This window comes from Alligator sinensis, unplaced genomic scaffold, assembly GCF_000455745.1.
Source record: "Alligator sinensis unplaced genomic scaffold, ASM45574v1 scaffold737_1, whole genome shotgun sequence".
In the NCBI taxonomy this organism is placed as follows: Eukaryota; Metazoa; Chordata; order Crocodylia; family Alligatoridae; genus Alligator; species Alligator sinensis.
The window spans coordinates 2,099,039-2,110,225 of record NW_005841930.1 but is presented as its reverse complement, the minus strand read 5'-3'; the positions used below and the strand labels follow the sequence as shown (position 1 = coordinate 2,110,225).

General features: G+C 42.1%; 1 protein-coding gene across 1 annotated transcript in view; it reads right to left on the bottom strand.

Annotated features, from left to right (window-relative positions):
• Positions 1-11,187, bottom strand: part of REV3L (REV3 like, DNA directed polymerase zeta catalytic subunit) — a gene marked incomplete at its 5' end in the record, with an annotated part of 206,159 nt that overhangs the window by 19,598 nt on the left and 175,374 nt on the right. Inside the window, 3 exons of the mRNA XM_025198872.1 lie at positions 1,842-2,048; positions 2,944-3,052; positions 5,272-5,516. Coding sequence (XP_025054657.1) covers positions 1,842-2,048; positions 2,944-3,052; positions 5,272-5,516 — 561 coding nt within the window. The remainder of the gene's footprint in view (positions 1-1,841; positions 2,049-2,943; positions 3,053-5,271; positions 5,517-11,187) is intronic.

Genomic DNA, 11,187 nt, shown 5'->3' with positions numbered 1-11,187 from the left:
AATTCTGGAAATGGGTTACTGAAAGCTGCATAGTTCAGGGAATAGTGAAAGAAATGATTAAAGAGATAGAGGGATTAATTTAGTAGGAAAGATTAAAAATGGCTTAGCTTGCCCAAACAAGTGATGAAGAGTTGCAGCCTTCTACAGATATCTGAAAAGTAACCACCAAAAAAAATGATTAAACTGGCCAAAAAGGTAACAGGTAGAGGTAGTGGAATTTAGTTGGAGTAAAGGGAAGAGTTGGTATGGGGCATGACCCTCACAGAAATGCTAGGCCATGAGTTATTCACCTCCTGAAGAAAATGATTGAAATCCCATCATCTGTACAATTTAAAACTAAACCAGGCACATGAGAATATACTGCAGGAAAAAATGTGTATTAGCATAGAGGTGGACATGTGACCCAAAGAATTTCCTGTGTAATTTTGATTATTCTGTTGAAGCAGAGATGTCCTGAATCCATACAAACTTATCAGCTGCCAGTTTATAAACAAAGCCAGTTCAATTATGGTTCAGAGAGAGCAGAAGTTAGCCGCCTTAGCCTGAAGTCAGGCAGAAGAGAGAACAGATTTGCACCTTACAGGCTACATCAGAGATGTGTCACATAAAGCCTTGTAAGCTGCAGCTTACTTTATCAGATGGTGTGAAGGAACTTCAGGAAGCAAAGCTTCTAAATAGAAAGCAGTGACTGGAATACAGAGCTTACAAAGCTTATGGTATATTTCTCTGTTTTAATTAACCTGTTTGCCATACACTGAAAAGATGCTTATTTTGTTCAAAGAATCACAGAAAATTAGGGTTGGAAGGGACTTCAGGAGGTCATCTAGTCCAACCCCCTAAAGCAGAACCATTCCCCAACTAGATCATCCCAGCCAAGGCTTTGTCTACCCAGGGTCTTAAAAACCTCCAAGAATGGAGATTCCAAAACCTCTCTGGGTGACCTGTTCCACTGCTTTACTACCCACTACTGAGAAAGTTTTTCCTAATATCTAACCTAAACTTCCCTTGCTGCAACTTGAGATCACTGCTCCTTGTTCATGAAATGATCAGACTTGAGAGGTTGCCTGTTCATTTTTTCTTTATTCATTCTAGCTATTAAAATAAGCTAACAAGTATATTTTCTCATGAAAATTGTACAACTCTCAGCCTAAAAGAAAGCACTGCAAATACACGTTGGGGAGCCAGCACATTTACAAGATTCTAATCCCTACACAGGTGAAACTCACGATTTGAGGAACTGAAATAGTTTTTCTCGAATATGGACCTTCAGGATAGGGTTCCAACTATTTAATTATATCTACTCAAACACAAATGAGACGTTTGTAATTCTACGCTATGTTGTGCCATATACGAACCAACGGAAATAATTTCAATAAAGTGTGAAATAAAATTAAAATGGAATGCACATAATTTGTTCCATTACTACTATGTCATAATGAAACAAACTAGTGTTTAACACTAGTGTTTAGTCTGTAATATTTCTGTTCATTAAACAAAAGGAAAGCACTGAAATAAAAAAAGTACAAAAATAACTATAATATCTTGCTTTACTGTTGATGAGCAGAACTTTAATCCAATCCATATTCACAAAACTATTCTTTATACATGGACTAATGCTAAATATTCTATTACAGTGAAAAAAACAGGTTTTAATTATAGTAAGTTCAGAACTGAAGCCAAGGATTTATTTTTTCAGTACTTTAAGAGAAAAAACAAGCACACAGCTTCTATAGTCACATTTAGATTAAATGTATTTTTCAAAGAATTACATTATGTTATTTGGCACTGTTTTATTAAATCTCTTTCCCAAATCCCCTTTATACTGTATCAGCACCCCTTACCTCAACACACGGCATTCTTCCAGAAAAGTTAGCAGCAGTATAACCAAAGGTGACATTGGCTATAAGTTTCAGACCCAACTGACGTGCCTCAAGCATTCGCACTATAGCTCTGTCATGCTTGTGAGCCTTTATAGATTGCTTCACCATTATCCTAGTCTTCAAAATTTCTTCTAGCATTCTTGGCAGCACGCCCTTCCTTACTGAAGGCTGCCACAAAAGAAACAAAGAAAACACAATATTAAAACATCCAACCAAAACAAAGAGAAAGGATAACCAGAAAAGCAAGGATGAGTATCTAACCCTTGATAAGAATATAGAATAATGGTGAGGTGCCTGAGACACCAATGCATTAGTGGTTAAAAATACTCAAAGCCCACTGAAGAGGCATAGACTTAATTTTCTTCTTTTTGATTTGGCAATGAAGAATGTAATATTATGTACTTTTATATTTATTTAAAGGATTCGTTAACTGCAATAGGATAGGAATATTTATATTCACATGTTCAGAATTGCTTTTTAAATTTATATTCTTCATAGCATTTACTTTTAAGAGTACAGCGTTTATTTTACATTAAACAAATTGGTGATGGGGTAACAGCTTGTAACAGTTTGGTTCCACGTTCATTCATTAAACTAGTCAGCCAGCTGTACGCATGACAAGAATAGGCCCAAAACGGAACTCAAGGAGCTTAATCTCTAAAAACACAGACTTTTCCCTGAGGAAGTTCTTTAACAACTGAGTTTCAGAAAAACTGTTACATGTGGGCAATTACGTTTGATCCTAGCATGTGGTACAAGTATAGGCATAACTGTACTGTACAATCAGAAATATATTTTTAATTGCAGAGGAAATAAGCCTTCACTGAAACTAAAAAAGATGACAAATCAACATTTTTATTTTTGAACTATCAGAAGTCCAACTGTGTGATGTGTTGGCAAGTGCTACAAGATACATAAATAGACTGACATACAAAAAAATATTCTCTTTGCTTTTAAAGCTGCAACATATAAACTGCTATGTATCAATCCAAAAGGGTTTTAATCTTGTTAATCAATGAACTAACTGTGAAAAATGTCTATCACACAGGAGCATAATAATTACCTTGACAAAAGCCACTCCACTGGGTGATACTGTAATATCATGCCGGATTTGGTAAAGTAAATCAGGAGGTACTCTGAGAGAGGTGCAGCCGAATTTAAATTCATCATATCTAGTAAAGAATAACATTAAATAAGCAAACAGAAAACTATCAGTTCCTTTATATTCAACTAAACTGGAAATACTAGTCTGTATTAAAATGCTTATAAGTATTAACACAGATAATCTCAAAATTAGACACATTTTGCTGTAAACAAGCCTACAAGTTAAAGTTTCTTAACTACATGTGACATTCTCTAAAAGTGAAGCAGCAATGCATGGAAAAAATTCTATTTTGAAACTAATTTGTTGGCACACACGACCATTATACCCAAGGGCCAATTTCCCATATGCATGCAATTGCAGAAATTTCATGTTTACCAAATTGATCATCTTCCTCTAAATCACAGGTTTCAAACTCATTTGGCCTGGTGCGGTGGACCCAGATGGTGGGCCTTTCTGGCTGCAGCTGCCAATATTACTATGCCAGTGCCAGCAGTGAAGGAGTTAATGCCACCACTGCTCAACCCTATCACCATAGCTGCCAAAGCCACAACATCAGTGCAGGCAGTAGGTGCTTTTTTGTCACCAGTGGCCATCAAATACGCTAAATTCTGCTGCAGTCTCACCCCCTAGGTACTGGGCCACACTGATGCTCCAAGTCCAGTTGCCATGGCAAAGGGGTTGAATTGGGGCAACATTAATTTCTTGTCTGCTGGGAGCTGTGGCAGGTTGCCAACTGTCTAAATTTACACAGTCCATAAAAGAAACCACACAGTGGTTAAAAAAGCCCTGCACACAGTACTGCACACAGCGCTGTAGCCCACGTGAGGATCCATAGACCCCTCCCCATCCTAAACATGTACTGCCACTGCATCCCATCAGCTGTCTCCTGCCTGTAATGGCTGCTTACTTAGCAGGTAGGTAGGGCTACCTGGCTTCAGGGGCTAAGTACAGACAGTCAAAAAGTCCAAGCCTGAATTGATTCAACCTTCACAAGTTAGTTTAAGCTGTGTAGTTTCAACCAATAAGCAAGTGAACAGACATTCACTTTTCATTTTGGAAATGCAGCCACATGCCTGCAGTGGCCCAGGCCAAAAGCTGGGGGGCACTAGAGCACTCTTCCCTGCTCGGCTGGAGCAAATAGCTTGGGCCAAGACTAGCCTGCCCACCCTGCATGGGGGGGTGGGGAGGAGGTTATGAGGGAGGTGCAAATCATCTTGGGATGCTAGGGGACAGAGTTAACTTGAATCTGGAGAAGATCTGGAGCTTCAGGGCTGGGTTGGGGGAGGTCTGTGCCAGTGAAGGTCAGATTTGGGGGGAGGGATGATAGGCTTGGGTGGGAACAGCATGGTGTGGGGCAGCATGATGTAAAGCCCTTGCTACAGTCAAGTAAGACTCTTAAAAACTGGTGTTAAACACCTAAATCTGAACCCTGCCCTTGTTATTGCTGTCCAGAGTCTGGCACAAGGGTTATGTTTATATTATGTAAAACATGTCAGTAAAAACAATTTCAGTAAAAAGTTTGATTGTCAATAAAAAGTTCGCAGAATGTCTGGAAAAAATAATTTCTTGAATTGGCAACCATGAGCTGTGGCAAAAAGCCTCATGGGCCAGATGATTCACCGACACTGACATTCCTGCTTTAAGCCATTTAATAATTTCAAATCATAACACTTAAGAAACTTTATACTAATGCCCAGTCGCCATTTAAAATATCTTCCAACTCTTCCAAATATTGTTCCATAAAGGTAACTTCAACTAAAATAAGCAGCAGGTTTTGCTTCTTTAAAATTAAAAAAATCATCATTATACTTTAGAGGTCAATCTGCTCTTTCAGTTTAGAATAATTAAAGGAACAGGAAATAATAGTTCTTAAATTAAAAATCTATATATAGGCATATAAAGGGGGAGTATTACTTCAGATTGAAAGAGTCCCAATTGGTTTATATATCACATTTTTAAAAATAGAAACCTTAATGTTAACAGAACAGATTATGGTCAGAAGCACGCATACAACATGTTATGACAAAACATGGAGAAAATATTAGCTAGAATGTGTCTTGATCTCTGATTCAGTCACATTCAACGTCCAAATTTCTGAGAATACTAGTTATAGCACAGAACTTGTAATTACAAATTGTTTAAAATTATTGCTGAAGCTTAGCACTGTTCCTTATTGCAACTCTTTGAGATGCTGCTATCTGCTCTCATTGGTAGTTGAGGGTTCTAAACATCTTATACAAGATTCTTGTAGGATCAAGGTTTATCTAAGAAAGAAACATTACTTACTTTCCTAAGTTCTCAACATGTCCCAGGCAGGTTGAAAAGCAGTAATTGTATGCTATCACTATAGAAGGATACAATGACTGGAAATCTAAAACAAGAACAGCATTGCTGTAGAAACGGGATTCTGGCTCCATGATTAGGGGAACACATTGTGGGGGCCTCATCTGAGCTCGCTGCTGGATACTGGGCGTCACAGCAATGTAATTCATTGGTTTAGCAATACGCAGCATCATTGACTCCACACGATACTGCAAAACAATGTTTAATATAACAATGTTTGTTAATATTTCTAAAGTGCAATATAGATCCTAGCTATATATCCATATACATGTGTATTTGGGATGCTCTACCTTTAAAACAGATAGCAAATTTTCCGACAGAATACAGCGAATATTTAAGATATACTTTTCCTTAATAAATTATAAGAATTGTTGCTTGTGTTTTAGCTTTAACTACTGAGAACTTTTCACTTTTGATTGTTCAGCTATTAACAGTGAAATGAGCATTTCAATCAATATATAATTTGCAGCAATATATGTGGCCATAGAGCTTTCAGCGAACAGATATCAACAAGGCTATCTCTGTGCTAGACTTATAGACAATGTCGCACAAACAAAACAACATAACGGCATATGATTCTCAATGTGACATTTTAATAGAGAACTAAGTAAAAAAAAAAAAATCCGCTGTAATTAATAGAATTTAGATGTATTGATGTGAGCTGACTACATTAAGAATTACACTCCACAATATGGTTTTACTGTTAAGAGTGAATAATAAATGCAGACTAATTTAGTACTTATGTAGCCCATTATCACTTCTCCAGGTTTCCACACCCAGAACCAGAGAAGACACCAAGAGATGAAGCAGTGCTGAAATCCACTCAAGAGGATCAATGGTAGAGCTGGGAATACAACCCAGGTCAGCTGCGTGTCTTGTAGGCTTGTTCCTATTCAGTGCATCACACAGCCTAATCCCTCTACTGTGAAAAGGACAGGCAAGAAAAAGCAAGGCAAAGTACTTTTATCTTGCCCAAACCAACACAGCGCCATCGCCAGTTGTTGAATGTCATAGACTGAAACAGATAATAATACTACAAAGAATCACCCTTAAAGGGTTTTTTAATTATTATTTCTATAGATGTAGATATAAATCTAGTAAAAATACTGTATTTTCCTGCATATAACACACAGCTTTCCCACCCTAAAAGTCAGCCCCCTCAAAATTGGGGCATGTTAAGCAGAGAAACTGACCAGGATAGAAGCACCCTGCTTTGATTTTTGTCCCATGGTGCAGCAGCTGTTGCATTACTACTCAGGCAGTTGAGGGAGACAATAGACTTAAATGGCTCGTTGTCACTTCAGAGAGGTTGGGGTTTTTGTTGTTGTTGTTGTTTTTTTTTTTTTAATAGTTTTGATGTTCCACTAACCAAGACAAATTTTATTTGGGCAATTTTGCTGTCTGCCAGCTGCTCCTGGTTTCTGCCCTCTTACACCACAGCCCTGGAAAATTTTTATCTCTTTTCAAAATCATAGCTCTATCTATGGAAGCCAGTCTTCAGCAGCACCTAGGGTTTCAACTAAACAGGAAAGGGAGAATGAGTTATTTCAAGATTAGGCTGTGTTCCTGCTCTATGCAGCCATAACTTGAGATTTTTTTTTCTCTTCTTCTTTCGGACTTTCAAAAATAAGGTGCATATTATATTATGGGTTGTGATATAAGCAAGACAAATACTGTACTACTACTTTAATATTCTTTTTCAAAATAAAAAAATCCTAGAACTCTGCACTCTTATAGCCCCTTCCAAAAGATCTCAGAGTATTTAAAAAAACAACAACAAAAAACAAAAACAAAAAACCCCCAGAAAATTAACATAAAGTATCTATTAGAGAGAAATAATATCCCTGGAAAGGAAACACTGGAACAGGCAAGGAATGTATAAGGAAGCAGGAATAGTACTTAAATCTTCTGAACTCTTATTTCCTGCTGTATAAACCATGATTGCCCTAAAAAGTATCCCTCTCCCAGAACAAAAATCTCCATATCAGTTTCATTAACTGAGGTTACATTCATTCCATTCATGATTAGAATACTTAGCCTATGAAACAAATAATTGGAAAAATAATTGTAGAAGTTTGCCTTGTTATGCCATTGTTACAGCAGCTTTTTATGTTAGTGTTTTTAAGGTTGCAAGCACTTTTAGCTCAAGCACTTATATACCAGGGGTGGGCTGAATCTGGCCCACCAGGCTGTTCTGTCCGGCCCACGGGGTCCCTAGAAAATTTTTAAAAATTAGTATTTACTTGCCTCTGGCTCCTGTCAAAAGTGACAGGAGCCAGGGCCCAGTGGAAGCCACAGCAGGCTCCTGGAAAAGCAGGGCCTGCCTTGCCCTGCCTCCACCAGCTGGAGGGACCATGAGGCTGTTCCCGCCTGTGCCAGAGCAAGAACCTCAAGTAAGAGGGCCAGGGGGCACGCTGGTCCCTGTTTGGCCACAGAGCTGGGAGCAAGGGGGTGCACGGGAGCCAGAGGGTCTCCATGCTGGGGCAGCCTGGCCTTGCTCCATGGAGCCCAGCCATCTGCGCCCCGGGCTCCTGCAACCCTGCTCTGGGCCCTGCTGGCACAGGCCCTGGGGCACTGCCTGGCTGTCGCTGGCTTCCAACTCCTCTGTTCAGCTCTGGGGGCAGCATGGGGGCCGCCTGGGGGTGGCATGACCCAGTGGGGACGTGGCCTGGGGAGGCAGCGTGGAACTTCCATCCCGTGCCTGAGGCTTGGGGTGGCAACAGCCTGGTTGCTCACCCCACAGGAAGCTACGGTGGGTGCTGCCACCCTGGGTGAAAGGCCCGGGCTCCCCTGCCCCTCAGGGGCCCAGTGGCAACTTGCTCCCTGACCCCAGAACAGGCAGGGAGGCTGTGACAGGAGCAGAAGCAGATCTGCGGCCGCTTTTGTGCTCCAGAAGCTCCTGCAGCCGTGAGGAGCCCAGGAGCCCTGAGGAAGCTCCTGGCCACCCCAGGGGCAGCACAGGTCACCTCCTGAGGCTGCTGGGGGGCAACTTCCACGCCGCATCCCTGGACTTCCTGTGTCCCGGGCCATGTGCCACCCCCAGCAGCCTCAGGGCCGGCAAGGAGCTTCCCCGGGGCCCACAGCCTCCTGGAAGCTGCAGGAGCTTCTGAAGCAGAAAGGCAGCCATGGCTCTGCTCTGGCTCCTGGTGCAGCCTCCCTGCCTGTTCCAGGACCAGGGGGGCTGGGCCATCCCCCCAGGATGATGGCAACCGCCAGGCCACCCATGGGGGCGGGGCAGCCAAGCCTTTGCTGCCCCAAGCCTCAGGCACACGATGCAAGTTCTGCACCACCTTCTTGGGCTTCCTGCATCCCAGGCCACCCCCAGTGGCTCCAGGAGCCCAGCCCCACCACTGCCCCAAGCTTGACAGGCCCTTCCCCGGCAGCCCCCAGCCTCTTGGCGGCAGAAGGAGCCGCTGGAGTGCAAACACAGCCTTGAAGCTTTGGACAGCAAAGGCCTGACTGGCTCCCCCCTTGCAACCCTTTCTGCAAACCCCACAGCCACACTCTCCTCCAGACACAATCACACATCCCACAAATACCACACACACTCCACAGCTCCCCACAAACCCCACATCCACCCACCCACGCATACCATACAAGAGTAAGACTACATTTGAGCTATTATGTAATCACTTCTACATATAAAGCACAAACACACAGGTATCAGGACAAAAATATATTTTTAATTGAATGAAAATATAATATTATGGGTATTTGATTTTTAGTACATAATTTTTTTTTTTCCCGGTTCTAAGATAGCAAACCCTCTTCTCCAAAGGAGTACTTCCAGGGACAAGGGGCGGGACTTCCAGTCCCAGGATGGTGACCAGGGGGCAGGGCACCTGTCAAGGGGTAGGGTTACCCATGCAGCCCTCGACAGCTTGCCAAAACTTGCTAAGCAGCCCTCCGCCCAAAGTAATTGCCCACCCCTGTTATATAATCAGAAAAACCTTGTTTTCACATTTTAGGCTGAGAGCTTATATATGCTTGGGCAGAACACAGAAGTGCTATTTTCCTTGAGAGGTTATATGAAGCCAAAGAGATTTTCTTTAATTATGTAAGATGGGGAAAAAAATATGTTTTAAAGAAACATTCAGGTTTTCTTTGCATATGAGTCACTCAGAATTGTCTGCATCTTTAAGTTAAAAGTCAGAGAAAGGTATTCCACAAAGGTGTTATTTGAATAACAACCCCAACCAGAGTAGTGTAATGTTACAATAGTATAGCACTATAAAATTAGATTCATAGAATGTAGGCTGGAAGGGACCTTGGAAGATCATTGGGTCCAGCCCCCCTGCACCAAGCAGGAAAGACAACTGGGGTCAAGTGACCCCAGCAAGGTGACCATTCAGTCTCCTCTTGAAGTATATATAGAAGAGGAGGAGCAGCAGAAAGTTTTGAGATTAGAACATTACTCATGTGGTGCTTTGTTACCTTTTGTATTGGTTAATATCTACATTCCATATAAAACCTAAATTTAAAAAATGGTAGGGCTGCAAAGCTAAGTATTTAATAATACCAAAGCAAAAACTTTTCTGTGTAATCTTGACTCTGCCCCAAACATACAGATAACAGGAGGTAGAGAACCTCTAGGGACAAAAATTCAAGTTGGTAGACAAGTTGAAAGGTGTACAGTGAATATTTCTCTCCTCACTGTTTAATATGCAGCCCTCTGCTTCAAGCACTGGACATTCAACCACTGCACTACAATGGGGCTGCTGTTGATTGCAATGGAAAACACAGGCCCAGGGACTCAAAGGTGTTAATGTTTTCTTGGCACTGTACACCATTAAACAGTTAATGAAGCTGTGGGGTTGCACACAAACCTTGGCCTGTTTAGTTCCAGTGCAAAAAAGTCAATACATTTTTTTTAGCTTTTCAGTAAAGATTTGTAAAAAGAAGGAAAAAATCAGTTAAAATACCTGACATGTAAAGCATTAAAATAAGTCTTAATATTAACAAAACCTCTAATTCCACCTAATTCCCTTTATCTGTAGAAGGAAAGTGTTCTTACAGGAAATACCCTTGTTTGACAGTCTTTTAGATGGTATTACAGATTAATTGTTGTTTTATAGGCCAAACCTGCTTCCTAGAAGCAGGCAAGGAGAGAAAGGAATGGCAAAGATACAAAATGCAGCTTCTGCTTCTCCTATTTGTAAGCACTGGTCCAGAACAACAGTTCAGTACTTCATCTTATCAACCACTTTGAGGTCTGGCCAAACATGTACCCACTTCAGGACTGCATTTAGTTGCATTTTAGGCCAGAAACTCTCCATCTGCCCTGGGTGGGGTGCTCTGGGGGCCCGGTCTTGTGCATCTCAGGAACTGCTGTCCAGGATCAGGCCCCTTAAGCCCCAGGAGCACCTGCCTGATTTTCCCCACTGCAGGCCCTCTGGGGACTCCAGAGTAATTTCTCCATAAAGAGAAAAAGCTTGTGTTGGTCCTAGAATTCCACCTGGGGAATTCCTGGTGCCCTGTGCATCCATAGTGGAACCCGTGCACCCCATGCTGGGTCCTGGCCAGAGGCATGGGTATCAACAGCAAAGTGCAGGGTGGTGCAGGATCTGGGGAATTCCCAGTGCCCTGGACTTCAATGCCAGGGACAACAGGTGACTTTTTCCAAAAAAAGCAGATAAGGTGTTTTCACCCTTAGTGTGGTCATGGCTCTAGCACAGGAGAGGCTAAGATGTGGCCCGTGGGCCAAATCCAGCCCAGAGGGGCTTTGTCTGGCCTGCAGCGGGTCCCTTGGTCCCACCTGGCCAAGGCGCATCCTACTGCCCCCTGGGCACACAGCGTGGCTGGGGTGGCTCTGCAGCCAGACTGCCTTTCTAGGCAGCCTGGGCGGCAGAGGCTCCTTTA